The sequence below is a fragment of the Eleginops maclovinus genome, chromosome 15 (assembly GCF_036324505.1).
Source record: "Eleginops maclovinus isolate JMC-PN-2008 ecotype Puerto Natales chromosome 15, JC_Emac_rtc_rv5, whole genome shotgun sequence".
In the NCBI taxonomy this organism is placed as follows: Eukaryota; Metazoa; Chordata; class Actinopteri; order Perciformes; family Eleginopidae; genus Eleginops; species Eleginops maclovinus.
The window spans coordinates 2,121,495-2,139,218 of NC_086363.1; the positions used below are offsets into that span (position 1 = coordinate 2,121,495).

Genomic DNA, 17,724 nt, shown 5'->3' on the forward strand with positions numbered 1-17,724 from the left:
TCCTCTCCTGCTGATGTTCAGGTGTATATCAGTATGTAGTGTCTCTACTTTAAAGAGTCCTCTCCTGCTGATGTTCAGGTGTATATCAGTATTAGCGTCTCTACTTTAAAGAGTCCTCTCCTGCTGATGTTCAGGTGTATATCAGTATGTAGAGTCTCTACTTTAAAGAGTCCTCTCCTGCTGATGTTCAGGTGTATATCAGTATGTAGAGTCTCTACTTTAAGAGTCTTACTGATGTTCAGGTGTATATCAGTATGTAGTGTCTCTACTTTAAAGAGTCCTCTCCTGCTGATGTTCAGGTGTATATCAGTATATAGCGTCTCTACTTTAAAGAGTCCTCTCCTGCTGATGTTCAGGTGTATATCAGTATGTAGAGTCTCTACTTTAAAGAGTCCTCTCCTGCTGATGTTCAGGTGTATATCAGTATGTAGAGTCTCTACTTTAAAGAGTCCTCTCCTGCTGATGTTCAGGTGTATATCAGTATGTAGAGTCTCTACTTTAAAGAGTCCTCTCCTGCTGATGTTGTTCAGGTGTATATCAGTATATAGTGTCTCTACTTTAAAGAGTCCTCTCCTCCCCTATCTCATCGGCCATTAAATCATGTTGAGCTATAACACAAAGAAACTAAACAATAAGAATGTAAACAGCACATGATTAATATACAGTACCTGTCCCCTTGCAATGGACTTGGAGAAAGTAGGAGGTCGAACAGTGGATTTATGCTAGTTGTTCCTTTGTATCGGCTCCTCTGAACTGACAACTGCATGCTGTATTTTGGAATAAGATAAACAGATTCCGCAAAGATGGAAACAGTGGCAAATCTTTTTCCACATACCGCACTTGGTCTAGAGCCACGCAGGGCCTGGGAATGCACTGATCTTAAAATAAACAGCCACATTGTGTCTCAATGTAAATTTGGCACAGTCCTCCACAGTGACTGGATGTCAGCTCAGACTGCTTCAGTCTCACAGCGGCCTAAATGACTCCTCTGTTGTTCAACTGAAAACGTGCCTGAGGTTTTCTGTTGACCAAAACCTCTAGAGCGCTGCTGCTGGTGTTAACTTCATTCTCATGGCAACACTTCTCCTTCAGTTCTCAGAAGAGACATTACTGTATGTGAAATACGGAACCAAGAAACATCTTCCCACGTTCAACTTCCCCTATTCTATTGCTTATCAAGATCTGCTGTTTTCATCGGTGCTGAGATCATGTTAAAGAAGCAGCAGGTTAGAGACTCTGACAGTCGAGAGCCAGAGACCGAGAGAGAAGCACCATGTCTGAATTCAGAAGGATCCTAATGTCTTCATTCCTGATGCTGCTGCTCCGCTTCACAGGTGAGGACGCAGAAAACACACTTTAAATAAAACAGCTTTAATATCAGTAATGGTACTTTACTACGTACTGTTCCTTTAACTGAGGATGATGAGATGTGTTTGTATCGTGGTGTGTTCAGTGACCTTTAGGAAACCAAATCAGATACTTTATTAAACTTCTTTATCTATAATGATCATCATGCTCACTATACACTCTACAGTTGTATTCATATTTATTACCGTTTTTATTCTATTTTGCAGCTGCAGATGTGAAAGGTGACTCCCACATTGTCAAAGTTGGAGGTGAAGTCACTCTGTCTTTTGAAAATGTGTTACATGATCAGGATGAGTGTGAGAGTATTATCTGGCTCTTCAGTGATTCAAGAAGCACAGTGCCGCTATTTGAACACGGAAAGATTCACAAAGATCCCAAAGCTAAATCAGACAGACTGAGAGTTTTGAAAAACTGTTCTCTGGTTATAAAGAAGGTCACAGAGGAGGATGCTGGTCGTTACACCTGCAGACAGTTCAGATCAGGACAACAACAAGGTCCAGACTCTCTGGTTGATCTGTCTGTTGTTACCAGTGAGTATTTACATCATGATGTTTTCAAACTCTATAAAACAATATACTGAATCTATACAATAATTATGATCACAGTGATGAAGTTAACTTTACTCTTGTTGTCTTTCTCTCTCAATATCTCCATCTTCAGTGACTGAACATCAGGACACTGATGAGGTGACGTTACGCTGCTCTGTGTCGACATCTGGAGACTGTGGACTCACAGTGAAGTGGCTGTTTCAGAGTCGAGATGTGGATAAAGATCACAGAGAGATAAAGACTTCAACGTCTTCCTGCTCTGCCTCTGTGACATTTCAGACCTCTCATTTTAGTAACACACCAAGGTCTAAGTTATTTAAATGTGCAGTAACAGCTGGTGGCAACGTGCACACCTTCACTCCTCAGTCCTCAGGTGAGAACATGATGAGCTGTTTAAAGTCACTTCAATCTGATGTTAAAAAATAACGGAAATATTGATTTATTTTATGGAAGTTTCAGACGGAATAGTTTGTTGAGTTATTTTCATTTGTTCAGGTGAGGACACAAATCCAGAAAAACCTAAACCAACAACAACAACAACAACAACAACAGCTAACAACAACATGAACTCAGGTCAGGTTAAAGTTATCTTCTTGTAAAGTGTTTGATGGTTACAGGAGAGAACCACAGCTGTTTCTCTTCAGGCCTCAGGTGAGAACATGATGAGCTGTTTAAAATCCTTCATCCTGATGTCTCACATCTTTATGTCATGGTGTGAGATGCTTACGTTTGTTTTAATAACTGAACAGCATTTTGTTATTTCATTCATTAAGGTGATGATGCAGGGAAGATGACTACCATATCACCAACAAACTGCAAACAAACACCAGGTAGTGACAGAGCAGAACAGATACGTTTACAGAGACGGTGTGGCTAAAAAGCTCTGACTATATTTCACACTTTGTACTTCTCTCTTTCCAGCTTTGTGGTGGGTCGTCACGGTGTCTCTCTGTCTAGCAGCTCTCGTCATCAGTGTGGTAACAGTCAACATATGGACCGGGACTAAAGGTGAGGGTCCACACATTGAAGAAAAGGAACACGTAAAACATGGAAGCTGAAGTCAACATGTTTGTCTTTTTGTTTTTTTCAGGGGGCAAAATACGGAGGAAGAAAAACCTTGTGAGTTGAAATATAAAACAATAGCTTGTAATATTTATTGTTTTCCTTTAACTGTGAAGATAAGATTTAATACAGGAGTAAAATGTGCAATTTGTGTTGAAAAGAAGTGCTTATCTCTGTGGTTCATTGAGCATGACACGATACCCAGGGGTGGAGGAAGTACTGAGATATTGCACTTCATTAAAGCAGCAATACTACGATGTAAAAACACTCCAACATATAAATATGATTAATAATAAAAATATAGATAAAGGGAAAGAGCTGATCAGGGAGAATGTAATAATATAATATATATAATTATATTAAGTGTACTTTACATATTAATGGGGAGCTTAACTTGTTATTTATGCCATATAATATATCATATTGTTGCTCAATTATAGAATGAAATAAAAACAAATAAGTAAAAATAAAAACAGAAATGAGCAATAACAATTAATAAATGCAGTGGAGGAAAACATCCCAAATTAAACCCCAAAATAAGGCGCAGTTAAAATATAAAGTAGCGTTAACTGATGATAGTCAAGTAAAGCCCTTACAGTATATACTAAACTACAGAACTGAGTAAATGTACTTAGTTACGTCCCAGCTCTGCTCTGTGTTTTCACCATGTGTTTGTTCCATGTTGACAGGAGCAGAATGATGAAGATGAAGATGAGGGGAACTATGAGAACGATGTGTGACTGATCAACAGCATCACCTCCCCTCAGAGTCCAGTGCTGTCAGACCTCACCTCCTCATATTTACAGGAGAAAACAGGAGAACCGTGAGATCATTTGAACATTTCTGATGCCTGAAAACACCTGAGCCCCGTGAGAGGCACTTCAGAAACTCAGCTGCATTCAATAGGAAACACAGCTCATGATGTTCAGTTATTTCTGATGTAACGTCCTTTAATTATGCTCTCACATTCCCATACATCGTTATCCTGTCTAAATCTGATCTGTAGTCTACACACAGTATTCATATTTAACCTCCAGCTGTTTATTCTCTATATAATCTCTTATTATTAGCATTGCTTTTACTCACAGGATATATTTGACTCTTATATCTTCACTTCTTTCTGTAACTGATGCTCATGTTCATATATATAAGTGCAGGGTTGAATTCATAACATATCTAAATTGTAAAATGATCTGTAAACTTGATCTGTTAATTGAGTTCTCTAGGGGAAATCAGTCACTCTAGTGTTGGTTTAATAACTTCATGAATGGCTTTTATCTGGTTTTTCAACCCTATGATTCATATACTGTCTGATTACAGCATAACGAGTTCTTAAACCTACAGTATATAAACCTGCACTGCCTACTGTAACTGCTGCACATGCTGTATATATCTGATCAATAGTCTACATAATCATTTACTATACTCACTATATATGTTTTCCTAAACCTGAAATGCCTACAGCATGTACAGTAAGTCCTGATGGAATATGTGACTCCTTTTTTTGCTTTGCTTATAATGATATACAACCCAAATAAAAAGAGCACTTCTGCTCAATTCCATAATGAGTTGTGTTTCTCTCTCTATCTCCGACTCACAGACAGGTTGTTGGGTTTAACGCCTCTCTTTGCCTGGGCTCTCTCTTTGTGTACAACACACTGTATGTGTAAGAGATAAGTAAGGTGTTGCACATTTGGTGGCGCTGTGGTAATATCCTGGGATCAGGTATAAGGCAAGAAAGAAAGTGAGACTGTTTGATTTGTCTTACATACTGTAATGTGTTCTAGGAGAGCGGAAAGAGCGTCACATCAGAGAGTAAGCTCTGAGAGCGTCACATCAAGAAGAGGCCTAAGAACCTGGCTAGGTGGTTATAAACCTTTTCAAGTCCCCTGACTAACCCCTTTTACCCTGTTGAGTTGCAACAGAGTGTTTGGACTTCTGCCAAGTTGTGCTCAATGCCTGTTTCTCCTGCAAAACTGTGGAAGCGCTCAGTTCTGTCTGCTAAGTCGAGGAGGTCTTGGCTTTGTTCTGCAGACATGAGGGAGTCTCGACTTCCCACCAGCAAAAACTGTGGTCCTGTCACAGCTCTTACCCTCCAGAGAGGTTCTTCATCCTCCTATAGTTTTCTACCGCGTTCATAAGTTTGGTTGACCTTCATCACGTCCTCTACTTCTGCTCCTCCCATCTGGTCCCTCTATCTGCCACCAGGCCATCCTCCTGCCAGACAGAAGTAAAGACTGACCAAACAACGTGAACATTACACCGGCTAATACATGTGTTTCCAAGTAGCCAACTAAAGAGAGTTTCATTAGACGCTCATTGTGTGTATTTATGGGTAAAACCTGCAGAGCTCTGCTGCTGCTGTAAACCACATCTTCACAGAAAGGCGTCTTCAGTTCTCAGAAAGACTAAAAATACATCTGCAAAGATACAAAGAGGAACCAGCATGTTGTTAATATTCATTAAAACTCACCATCTTTACATGCTCAACTTCCTCTGTTGCACTGCTGATGAAGAGCGTGTTTGTACAGGGACCCTCACTGAGAATAACCACAGATAAGACAGTCAGTGAAATGCATCACAATTGGAATCAGATTTTGCAAAGGTTTCATTTTTCTTTATCCACAAAAGATTCTGGGAGATTAAAAGCTAATATCACACTTTAACCCAACAGCCATCAGGGGAGAGATGTTTGAGGAAGTGATTTCATTATCACAGGAAGTAGATGCTGAGTCCATGTTAAAGAAGCAGCAGGTTAGAGACTCTGACAGTCGAGAGCCAGAGACCGAGAGATAAGCACGATGTCTGAATTCAGAAGGATCCTAATGTCTTCATTCCTGATGCTGCTGCTCCGCTTCACAGGTGGGGACGCAGAAAACACACTTTATATAAAATAGCTTTAATATCAGTAATGGTAATTTACTACGTACTGTTCCTTTAACTGAGGAATGAGATGTGTTTGTATCGTGGTGAGTTCAGTGAAGCCTTGTAAACCAAACATTTCTCAGTAATATATTTTAAAACTTCTGTATCTATAATGATCGTCATGGTAACTTTTAACTCTTCAGTTGTATTTATATTTCTTTCCATTTATTTTTTTCTGCAGATGTGAAAGGTGACTCCCTCCTTGTTAAAGTTGGAGGTAAATTCATTCTGCCTTTTGAAAATCTGTTACATGATCAGGATGAGTGTAAGAGTACTACCTGGTACTTCTACTCTTCAACAAACGCACCAGCAGTGACGCTGTTTGAACACGGAAAGATTCACAAAGCTAAATCAGACAGACTGAGAGTTTTGAAAAACTGTTCTCTGGTTATAAAGAAGGTCACAGAGGAGGATGCTGGTCGTTACTTGTGCAGACAGTTCAGATCAGGACAACAACAAGGTCCAGACTCTCTGGTTGATCTGTCTGTTGTTACCAGTGAGTATTTACATCATGATGTTTTCAAACTCTATAAAACAATATACTGAATCTATACAATAATTATGATCACAGTGATGAAGTTAACTTTACTCTTGTTGTCTTTGTCTCTCAATATCTCCATCTTCAGTGACTGAACATCAGGACACTGATGAGGTGACGTTACACTGCTCTGTGTCGACATATGGAGACTGTGGACTCACAGTGAAGTGGCTGTTTCAGGGTCGAGATGTGGATAAAGATCACAGAGAGATAAAGACATCAACGTCTTCCTGCTCTGCCTCTGTGACATTTCTGACCTCTCATTTTAGTTACAAATCAAGGTCTAAGTTATTTAAATGTGCAGTAACAGCTGGTGGCAACGTGCACACCTTCACTCCTCAGTCCTCAGGTGAGAACATGATGAGCTGTTTAAAGTCACTTCAATCTGATGTTAAAAAATAACTGAAATATTGATTTATTTTATGGAAGTTTCAGACGGAATAGTTTGTTGAGTTATTTTCATTTGTTCAGGTGAGGACACAAAACAAGAAAAACCTAATCCACCACCACCAATAAAAACAACAACAACAGCTAAACCAACAACAACAACAACAACAGCTAAACCAACAACAACAACAACAACAGCTAACAACAACATGAACTCAGGTCAGGTTAAAGTTATCTTCTTGTAAAGTGTTTGATGGTTACAGGAGAGAACCGCAGCTGCTTCTCTTCAGGCCTCAGGTGAGAATATGATGAGCTGTTTAAAATCCTTCATCCTGATGTCTCACATCTTTATGTCATGCTGTGAGATGCTTACGTTTGTTTTAATAACTGAACAGCATTTTGTTATTTCATTCATTAAAAAAAGTAGAGACAGAACAGAAACATTTACAGTTAGAAAAGACATGCAGACAAAACACACTTTGTTCCTTCAGATGTTAAAGATAAAGAGACGCTACAAACCTCTGACTTCATCTCACACTTCTAACTTCTCTTTTCCAGGCTGGTGGTGGGGGCTCATCGTTGTGACAGTGGGTGTTGCAGCTCTCACAATAATCTCTGTGGCTGTCATCAGACGGAAGAGGACTCAGGGTGAGGACATTCACAGGTTACACTTCATAACCCTGGATTTGAACTGTGGAAGATTCAGTCCATCTCCTCTTTTTGTTCTTGTCAGGGACCGAAACACAGACCGATGACGACATGGTGAGTTTAAAGGGGAATAATGGAATAATTCTTCCACCTAAAACAGAATAAGTAACCACATTTCTGAACTTGTTAAACAGAGAGTAAGGGGTAATTCATAATGATCGATTTTATTTGTGAAGGCTGATCCTGAAGGTGGTGTTTCCTATGCCTCCATCAGCTACACCAGTAGGAGCAGCAGCAAAGCCAGGGTAAGCTGTCTCATTAATTACACTAGTGAAGTTAATAAAGAGGGACACTGATTCAAAATGATACAAGTTGATTATTATTCAGGATTTATTATTCTGCTGTCAGTCTCTGTGGTGTGAAACTAAAGGCCAGGTTGGTTTAAATGGTTCTGTATATGTCCATGGTCACCAGGCGATGAACCGTGGCCTTTTGGTTATGACTGTATGTATTTCTATGTATGTCAGAAATGGACAAAGTAACCATTACGTCACTCATTGGTTTGTGGAAAGAGTTGAAAGACGGAAACACACAAAGCAGCCAGACACGGTCAATGCCGTGGTACTAATGTGTCAATCACAATGTAGCCCCGCCCTAAATCACACTTTCCTTTATCGTCAAAATGTGACCATGATTTACCAAAAGAACTTCATTCTGTTTTAAAGAAGACTTGAAACTACAGATTGAGACCATGAACTCACCAGGAAAATGTTTACTGAGGTAATAAATCAAGTGGGAAGTAGGGTCATTTTCTCATAGACTTCTATACAATCTGACATCTTTGAGGAACCAGATGTGCCCCCTGCTGGCCCTGAGAGGGACTGCAGGTTTAATGCATTTCCTAACGCTGCAGCAAAGGGAACGACTCAGTTGTTACATGGCAGCAAAATCAGGACTTTCAGAACTCTTTTATTTGCATTTCATGAGATTGACTCTTTCCCTCCAGGCTCACCTTCATCATAAAGAGGATGAAGAGGATGCAGTGACCTACAGCACTGTGAGAGCTCCCTCCTCTTCCCCTGCAGCCTCCGCTGATCCCAGCCTCCTCTACGCCACCGTCGACAAACAGAGAAAATAACACAATGAAATGTTGCAGACAAAACTAAATGGCGCTTCTTTGGATCATAGGTTTAGAGTTGTAATGGTAAAGCGAGCAGAGTAATAATGAGAGTATCTTTATCAGGTTTTGCTTTTTTTTGGCTTAATAGCAGCAAACAGAGAATACAGCAGAGGGGGATTGTGAAAGGGGCAGACATGTTGGAGATAAACTGTACTCTTAATACTTACAGCAGCGGCATAATGAAGGTTTGGTAAAGTTTATTTAGCCTTTTTAATTACTGTGTTTATAATATAATTGAATGTAATATTGCTTTTTCTTCAGTTCATTTGATTGTTTTGTGTTCCACTAAATAAAGTGACCTATCAGCCTCTCTTGTATGGTCTGTCATGACGTAACATCACAACCTGGACTGAATAGCATTACCTGTACTCACAGCTGCACTGCCTTTAGCAACTGCTGTTCATCCTGTTTATATCGGGACTTATTCATATCTACCCCCTACTGATTCTTTCTATTTATTCTATATTGGTTCTGCACCTTATCTGGTCAGCATCAGTGGTGTGAAGCTGCAGAGCTCTGCTGCTTTTGTTAACCACATCCTCCAAACAACACCTCTCCTTGAGTTCTCAGACAGAGGTTAAAAATGAACTGCAAGATACCGAGAGGAACCACCAGGTTGTTAACATTTATTAAAACCAACAGTCTTTACATGCTCACCTTCCTCTGTTGCACTGATGACCAAACCTTAAAGTCTGATGTTACAAAAATAACGATATCGATGTTTGAAATATGTGCTTATACGGTTCTGTTTTTCATATGAAAGTTATTAAAGTGCACCAACAGGAAGTGACATCTTGACTGAGTCACTGCGGAGAGTCAAATTAACAAGAAAACTACAAGATAAAAGAAGAGGCAGCTACTTTGAGGAAGTGACACATTTCTAATAATGGAAAGTACATTTCAACATTTCTCTTGAAGAAGCAGCCAGTCCAGAGACTTACACGCAGACAGAGACACGATGACCGAGTTCAAACGGATTATAATATCTCCACTTCTTATTCTGCTGCTCCAGTTTACAGGTAAGGATTCCTACAACATGTTTATGAGATTCAGAAACTTCAAAAAGGTGATTTATTCATCATGAACGTGACTTTATTACCTAACCTCCGTTTAACCAAGACAGACAAGAGGTCTGTTTGTCTTCCAACCAGGGGAAGGCCACTTTAAAACACACAGGGACACTTTTGTTGTATCTTAAATGAACATTTTTATTTCTCTGTGTTCTTTATATTATCTCTTTATTCAGGGGCTGCAACCGGACAGCGTTTCCTATTCCTCTCTGTAAGAGATGGAGATGAAGTCACTTTGCCCTGTAACAATGTGATTCAGGATCAGGATGAGTGTGACGGTACTACCTGGCTCTCTACAGGAAGCAGAGTAGAGCTGGTTAGACATGGACAGATTGGTAACCGTGCTCATTCAGACAGACTGAGAGTCACAGAGACATGTTCTCTGGTTATAAAGAAGGTCACAAAGGAGGATGCTGGTCGTTACTTCTGCACACAGATCAGATCAGGAGAACAACAAGGTCCAGACTCTCTGGTTGATCTGTCTGTTGTTACCAGTGAGTATTTACATCATGATGTTTTCAAACTGTCTGGTAAACATATACTCTGATTACACTAAACATTACAGTCATTCTGATCACAGTGATGAAGTTAACTTTACTCTTGTTGTCTTTCTCTCTCAATATCTCCATCTTCAGTGACTGAGCATCAGCACAATGATGAGGTGACGTTACACTGCTCTGTGAAGAGTGAACGGTGTAGAGTCTCAGTGAAGTGGCTGTATCAGGGTCCAGATGTGGATAAAGCTAACAGAGGGATGAGGACATCAGAGTCTCTCTGTTATGCTTCTGTGACATTTCCGACCTCTCATTATGGTTACACATCAAGGTCTAATTTATTTAGATGTGCAGTAACAGCTGGTGGCAACGTGCAGACCTTCAGCCTTCAGTCCTCAGGTGAGAACATGTTGAGCCATTCAAAGTCTCTTAACTCATATCATTTTACTTATTTAACGGATCTGGAGTTTCTGTCTTACATCACGACACGTTACACATCAGACAGTTTGCTAGTGAAACGGTGGTTGAGTTTTGTTCCTCTGTTCAGGTGAGGACACAAAAGCAGCAACAACGGAGAGCAACATCAGATCAGGTTTCACTACGACAGCTTCTGGAATCACTGACGATCCAGCAAAACTACAAGGTAGTGATTCTGCATGTTAATAATTGAGTGAAGAGAATGTGAATTGATGAAGTGTATAGTTGTGGATGTATGAATTAATATGTTGTATTTGGAGCTGCTTTTTCAGAAATATGAAATCCCTTAAATGTAGACAAAGTGCAGATTATAATCTGAAATCAATATATCTCTATCCTTCTATCAAATCTAAAGCTACGAGGAAATGTGTTTTTATCCTCTTCCCAGGTCTCTTGAGGCCCATCATCGTGTCTGTGGCTTTAGCAGCTCTCATCATCAGCGTGGTTACAGTCAGCATATGGACAAGAGCTGCAGGTGAGAACGTTCACAGATAAAACCTAAAATGTTGGTAAATCTGGATTTTTGATTGTAGAAACTAAAGTTGACTTTTCTTTTTCCAGAGAAGAAAACCCAGATGGATGAAATCACTGTGAGTTTTGTCAACTGAATACTGAACTGTGTTTCCTCCCTCTTCATTATAGACTGTAGATATAGAAGAAGACAGGAATAAACAGAACAAGTGAAGAGGATGCAAATATTAGATACACATGGAAATATAATGCAGTTCATTACAACACAGACACAAACTACAGCCTCCAAAGAGACCACAGATCAGAATCAACACCTCTGTGACACTGTCAGTAAAACCTGAACATGATGAGGTCGGGTTTAAAGGACTGATTCACTCAATTACATCATAATGTCCTGGATGCTCTTACTTTACCTAAAGTGGCTTCAAGTCACATGTGTGTGATTTGTTGACATGTGGGGTTCCTCAATGCTCCATCCTTGGGCCTCTTCTGTTTAACTGCTGCAATATTTCTTAACGCTCTAAATATGCTTCATTTTTGAAAAGTCTATTTGAGTTGCCTTGTGTTGAAATGAACTTGCCTTGTCTTCCCAAAGCAATGCTGATAGTTTTGAAGTAACGTCCCTGTTACTTTGAATAATGTGCAGAGTAAAATCTAGTCCAATGCAAACTGTCCTGAAGTCAGTCAGATGAAATCAGATCAGACGGGAACTGATGATGCGTTCAGGGTCTGCTGACTCAACTGTGAACTGTGTTTACTTAAAATCCTTTGTAACCAAGTCAGAGTGTGTGTTGTTTTCCACAGGTGCGTTATGATGCAGATGACGGTACAGTGGACTATGAAAACCTCAGATCTCCTGATGGAGTTTGATCAACACTTCTGCCTCCATCAGACTCCACTGATCAACAACGTCTACGTCTGTCATCACGTTTCACATCAGGAGTGGAAGATTTTACTCTTGTTCTGAATTATATATTATTTCATTTAAGTCTGGATTCATTAAGCCACTGGATTTCCCTGTAAAGAGCTTTTAACCCCTTGTTTACTTCCTTATATTGTCTCCCAGCTGAAGGTTTCAGAGCTGATACTGCTCCCTTGCTGGGGGGGGGGGCAGCATCAGGGCCGGTGACACCAGCAGAATCAATAAACTGATCAGGAAAGCTGGCTCGGTCATCGGCATCAAACTGGACAGTTTTGAGGCTGTGGTGGAGAGGAGGACTCTGAACAGACTGCTGTCCATCATGGATAACCCCCCCCCCCCCCCTCTCCACCTGCAGCTGGACAGACAGCGGAGCTCCTTCTCCAACAGACTGCTCCAGCTCCGCTGTCACGAGGACAGGTTCAGGAGAACATTCCTGCCCTCTACAATAACTCTGTACTATAACTCCCCTCTGGCTGGCAGACCACTCACTGCTCCATAGCCTCTCTGTGAACTGGACTTAACATGCACTCCTTCACACTCAACATCTACATCATACTGATTCACATTATTGCCTTTTTGTACATTTCTATATTTCTCATTTTTATTTATATTATATTTTTTAGTTCTAATTATTTTATTTGTTTTGCTTCTTTTTGTTTTTCACTGCTGCAACGAAGATAATTCCCAGTTTGGGATAAATAAAGTACTTCTGACTCTGATTGAATGTATGTTCAGCCTGAATGAAGTCAGTCTTCTCTTTATTATACCTGATATAACAATAGACTCTGCAGATAAATAACACTCATCTTAATTCTACTCTGTGTTCTGTGGTTCCTACTGACAGTGTCTTCATCAGGATCTTGCTCTTTGTATTTCCTGTTTTATTTTGTACAAACACTGTCCTTGTGTCATCTCTGATTCTCTTCCTGTCTTTGTTTTGTCCTGCCTTTTTGTGATTGTTGGCTCCGCCCTCATCCTCCCTCCCCTTGTGTTTTGGCCTGCCCTCCTCAGCTGTAGATGTGATGAGTTCAGTGTGTGTATAAATACCTGTCTTTCCCCCTGTTCTCTCTCAGTCTTCATACATGTCTTGTGTGCAGCTGTCACGGCTGCACATGTTCTTCTACCCCCTACTGTTATTATGAATATATATTGTGTGTTACTTTATGCACATCACTCTGCACTCTCCTCGTTTCTGCACCTTATCTGGTCAGCATCAGTGGTGTGAAGCTGCAGAGCTCTGCTGCTGCTGTTAACCACATCCTCAAAACAACGCCTCTCCTTCAGTTCTCAGACAGAAGTTAAAAATAAACTGCAAAGATACCGAGAGGAACCACCAGGTTGTTAACATTTATTAAAACAACAGTCTTTACATGCTCACCTTCCTCTGTTGCACTGATGACCAAACCTTAGAGTCTCATGTTACAAAGTGATCTCCACAAGAAATCCAGAAAGAATAAAAGCTAATCTCACTCATGACGTCGACAGCCGTCCGAGGAGAGCAGAAGTCAGAATTAGGAAGTGACTTCATTACCACAGGAAGTAGATGCTGAATTCAAGCAACAGGTTAGAGACTCTGACAGTCGAGAGCCAGAGACCGAGAGACCGAGAGACCGAGAGACGTTACAGGGAATATCACTAAAGGTACGTACTGTTCCTTTAGCTGAGAATGATTACTTGTGTTTGTAACGTGAAGAGTTTAGTGAATCCTTGGATGAGTGTGAGAGTACTTCCTGGTACTTCTTGTATTCAACAAACACAGCAGTAGCTACGCTGTATATCACTGTACACATCAGATGTATAGTCTAATACACACATTACTCATATCACACCATCAGCTCTTTGTTCTGTACATAAGGTATATGTTAGCATTACTAATACCAGTTAATATTGTACAATCAAAGTAGAGCTGCACCTGTTAATGCTTACAGGTGTTCGTCTGATTTCATTAAATACCTAAGTTGTGAAAGTGTGCTGAATCTGTTTTCATTGTTAGTTGTGCTCTTAAGGGAATATAAGTCAAACTTGTGTTGCTTTATTGTTTTTAAGAACGCCTTTTATTGGTCTTTGCTAATCATGCCTTCATTAAATGTCTTATTTGCATAACTCATACACACACTGCTTACCTTAACTGCTGCTCATCCTCTTTTTATCCCAGCATATTAATTAGTCTGCACGATTCTGCTTTCTGCACCTATCTTATCTGGTCAGCATCAGAGGGTAAAACCTCCAGAGCTCTGCTGCTGCTGTTCACCACATTCTCACAGAATCACTTGTCCTTCAGTTCCCAGAAGAGAAATAAAGAAGCAGCAGGTTAGAGACTCTGACAGTCGACAGCCAGAGACCGAGAGAAAAGCACCATGTCTGAATTCAGAAGGATCCTAATGTCTTCATTCCTGATGCTGCTGCTCCGCTTCACAGGTGAGGACGCAGAAAACACACTTTAAATAAAACAGCTTTAATATCAGTAATGGTACTTTACTACGTACTGTTCCTTTAACTGAGGATGATGAGTTGTGTTTGTATCGTGGTGTGTTCAGTGACCTTTAGGAAACCAAATCTCTCACAGAGATACTTTACTAAACTTCTTTATCTATAATGATCATCATGCTCACTATACACTCTACAGTTGTATTCATATTTATTACCGTTTTTATTCTATTTTGCAGCTGCAGATGTGAAAGGTGACTCCCACATTGTCAAAGTTGGAGGTGAAGTCACTCTGTCTTTTGAAAATGTGTTACATGATCAGGATGAGTGTAACAGTACTACCTGGCTCTTCAGTGATTCAAGAAGCAAAGCAGCAGTGCCGCTGTTTGAAAAGGGAAAGATTCACAAAGATCCCACAGCTAAATCAGACAGACTGAGAGTTTTGAAAAACTGTTCTCTGGTTATAAAGAAGGTCACAGAGGAGGATGCTGGTTTTTATTCCTGCAGACAGTTCAGATCAGGACAACAACAAGGTCCAGACTCTGAGGTTGATCTGTCTGTTGTTACCAGTGAGTATTTACATCATGATGTTTCCAAACTGTCTGGTAAACATATACTCTGATTACACTAAAACATTACAGTCATTCTGATCACAGTGATGAAGGTAACTTTACTCTTGTTGTCTTTCTCTCTCAATATCTCCATCTTCAGTGACTGAGCATCAGCACAATGATGAGGTGACGTTACACTGCTCTGTGAAGAGTGAACGGTGTAGAGTCTCAGTGAAGTGGCTGTATCAGGGTACAGATGTGGATAAAGCTAACAGAGGGATGAGGACATCAGAGTCTCCCTGTTATGCTTCTGTGACATTTCCGACCTCTCATTATGGTTACACATCAAGGTCTAATTTATTTAGATGTGCAGTAACAGCTGGTGGCAACGTGCAGACCTTCAGCCTTCAGTCCTCAGGTGAGAACATGTTGAGCCATTCAAAGTCTCTTAACTCATATCATTTTACTTATTTAACGGATCTGGAGTTTCTGTCTTACATCACGACACGTTACACATCAGACAGTTTGCTAGTGAAACGGTGGTTGAGTTTTGTTCCTCTGTTCAGGTGAGGACACAAAAGCAGCAACAACGGAGAGCAACATCAGATCAGGTTTCACTACGACAGCTTCTGGAAACACTGACGATCCAGCAAAACTACAAGGTAGTGATCCTGCATGTTAATAATTGAGTGAAGAGAATGTGAATTGATGAAGTGTATATTTGTGGATGTATGAATTAATATGTTGTATTTGGAGCTGCTTTTTCAGAAATATGAAATCCCTTAAATGTAGACAAAGTGCAGATTATAATCTGAAATCAATATATCTCTATCCTTCTATCAAATCTAAAGCTACGAGGAAATGTGTTTTTATCCTCTTCCCAGGTCTCTTGAGGCCCATCATCGTGTCTGTGGCTTTAGCAGCTCTCATCATCAGCGTGGTTACAGTCAGCATATGGACAAGAGCTGCAGGTGAGAACGTTCACAGATAAAACCTAAAATGTTGGTAAATCTGGATTTTTGATTGTAGAAACTAAAGTTGACTTTTCTTTTTCCAGAGAAGAAAACCCAGATGGATGAAATCACTGTGAGTTTTGTCAACTGAATACTGAACTGTGTTTCCTCCCTCTTCATTATAGACTGTAGATAAAGAAGAAGACAGGAATAAACAGAACAAGTGAAGAGGATGCAAATATTAGATACACATGGAAATATAATGCAGTTCATTACAACACAGACACAAACTACAGCCTCCAAAGAGACCACAGATCAGAATCAACACCTCTGTGACACTGTCAGTAAAACCTGAACATGATGAGGTCGGGTTTAAAGGACTGATTCACTAAATTACATCATAATGTCCTGGATGCTCTTACTTTACCTAAAGTGGCTTCAAGTCACATGTGTGTGATTTGATGACATGTGGGGTTCCTCAATGCTCCATCCTTGGGCCTCTTCTCTTTAACTGCTGCACTATTTCTTAACGCTCTAAATATGCTTCATTTTTGTGAAGCTATTTGAGTTGCCTTGTGTTGAAATGAACTTGCCTTGTCTTCCCAAAGCAATGCTGATAGTGTTGAAGTAACGTCCCTGTTACTTTGAACAATGTGCAGAGTAAAATCTAGTCCAATGCAAACTGTCCTGAAGTCAGTCAGATGAAATCGGATCAGACGGGAACTGATGGTGCGTTCAGGGTCTGCTGACTCAACTGTGAACTGTGTTTACTTAAAATCCTTTGTAACCAAGTCAGAGTGTGTGTTGTTTTCCACAGGTGCGTTATGATGCAGATGACGGTACAGTGGACTATGAAAACCTCAGATCTCCTGATGGAGTTTGATCAACACTTCTGCCTCCATCAGACTCCACTGATCAACAACGTCTACATCTGTCATCACGTTTCCTGATGCTGCTCCCTTGCTGGGGGGGGGGGGGGGGGGGGCAGCATCAGGGCCGGTGACACCAGCAGAATCAATAAACTGATCAGGAAATCTGGCTCGGTCATCGGCATCAAACTGGACCCTTTTGAGGCTGTGGTGGAGAGGAGGACTCTGAACAAACTGCTGTCCATCATGGATAACCATGGATAACATTTTTTAGTTCTAATTATTTTTATTTGTTTTGCTTCTTTTTGTTTTTCACTGCTGCAACGAAGATAATTCCCAGTTTGGGATAAATAAAGTACTTCTGACTCTGATTGAATGTGTGTTCAGCCTGAATGAAGTCAGTCTTCTCTTTATTATACCTGATATAACAATAGACTCTGCAGATAAATAAACACTCATCTTAATTCTACTCTGTGTTCTGTGGTTCCTACTGACAGTGTCTTCATCAGGATCTTGCTCTTTGTATTTCCTGTTTTATTTTGTACAAACACTGTCCTTGTGTCATCTCTGATTCTCTTCCTGTCTTTGTTTTGTCCCGCCTTTTTGTGATTGTTGGCTCCGCCCTCATCCTCCCTCCCCTTGTGTTTTGGCCTGCCCTCCTCAGCTGTAGATGTGATGAGTTCAGTGTGTGTATAAATACCTGTCTTTCCCCCTGTTCTCTCTCAGTCTTCATACATGTCTTGTGTGCAGCTGTTACGGCTGCACATGTTCTTCTACCCCCTACTGTTATTATGAATATATATTCTGTGTTACTTTATGCACATCACTCTGCAC

At 40.4% G+C, this 17,724-nt stretch overlaps 3 protein-coding genes across 8 annotated transcripts; all 3 read left to right on the forward strand.

Annotated features, from left to right (window-relative positions):
- The first annotated feature begins 1,017 nt into the window (after positions 1 to 1,017).
- On the forward strand, positions 1,018 to 8,964 carry LOC134877199 (uncharacterized). Of its 3 annotated transcripts, none has more exons than XM_063902618.1 (8): positions 1,018 to 1,334; positions 6,085 to 6,399; positions 6,530 to 6,790; positions 6,913 to 7,047; positions 7,387 to 7,476; positions 7,562 to 7,590; positions 7,713 to 7,781; positions 8,483 to 8,964. In XM_063902618.1, exons 1-8 carry the CDS (start codon positions 1,274 to 1,276, stop codon positions 8,612 to 8,614), a joined length of 1,092 nt encoding a protein of 363 aa, XP_063758688.1. In that variant the 5' UTR covers positions 1,018 to 1,273; the 3' UTR covers positions 8,615 to 8,964. The 3 variants fall into 3 exon arrangements, with proteins under 3 accessions (XP_063758688.1, XP_063758689.1, XP_063758687.1); XM_063902619.1 differs by lacking the exons at positions 6,085 to 6,399; positions 6,530 to 6,790; positions 6,913 to 7,047; ... (2 more) ...; positions 7,713 to 7,781; positions 8,483 to 8,964 and adding exons at positions 1,575 to 1,898; positions 2,029 to 2,289; positions 2,412 to 2,489; ... (2 more) ...; positions 3,007 to 3,035; positions 3,668 to 4,546 and having other exon boundaries at positions 1,044 to 1,334; XM_063902617.1 differs by lacking the exon at positions 1,018 to 1,334 and adding an exon at positions 5,695 to 5,840.
- A 578-nt stretch (positions 8,965 to 9,542) lies between these two features.
- Positions 9,543 to 12,248, forward strand: LOC134877200 (uncharacterized). Of its 2 annotated transcripts, XM_063902620.1 has the most exons (7): positions 9,543 to 9,675; positions 9,903 to 10,220; positions 10,362 to 10,619; positions 10,768 to 10,863; positions 11,086 to 11,172; positions 11,259 to 11,287; positions 11,973 to 12,248. In XM_063902620.1, the coding sequence occupies exons 1-7, from the start codon at positions 9,615 to 9,617 to the stop codon at positions 12,036 to 12,038; spliced, it is 915 nt and encodes a 304-aa protein (XP_063758690.1). In that variant the 5' UTR covers positions 9,543 to 9,614; the 3' UTR covers positions 12,039 to 12,248. The 2 variants fall into 2 exon arrangements, with proteins under 2 accessions (XP_063758690.1, XP_063758691.1); XM_063902621.1 differs by lacking the exon at positions 11,259 to 11,287 and having other exon boundaries at positions 11,340 to 12,248.
- Positions 12,249 to 13,549: 1,301 nt separating this feature from the next.
- LOC134876538 (uncharacterized) lies at positions 13,550 to 17,359 on the forward strand. 3 transcript variants are annotated; one of them, XM_063901514.1, is made up of 9 exons: positions 13,551 to 13,731; positions 14,372 to 14,508; positions 14,757 to 15,086; positions 15,229 to 15,486; positions 15,635 to 15,730; positions 15,953 to 16,039; positions 16,126 to 16,154; positions 16,839 to 16,962; positions 17,016 to 17,359. In XM_063901514.1, exons 2-8 carry the CDS (start codon positions 14,448 to 14,450, stop codon positions 16,902 to 16,904), a joined length of 927 nt encoding a protein of 308 aa, XP_063757584.1. In that variant the 5' UTR covers positions 13,551 to 13,731; positions 14,372 to 14,447; the 3' UTR covers positions 16,905 to 16,962; positions 17,016 to 17,359. The 3 variants fall into 3 exon arrangements, with proteins under 3 accessions (XP_063757585.1, XP_063757586.1, XP_063757584.1); XM_063901515.1 differs by lacking the exons at positions 16,126 to 16,154; positions 17,016 to 17,359 and adding an exon at positions 16,207 to 16,386 and having other exon boundaries at positions 13,550 to 13,731; positions 16,839 to 16,996; XM_063901516.1 differs by lacking the exons at positions 16,126 to 16,154; positions 16,839 to 16,962; positions 17,016 to 17,359 and adding an exon at positions 16,207 to 16,830 and having other exon boundaries at positions 13,550 to 13,731.
- Positions 17,360 to 17,724: the final 365 nt, after the last annotated feature.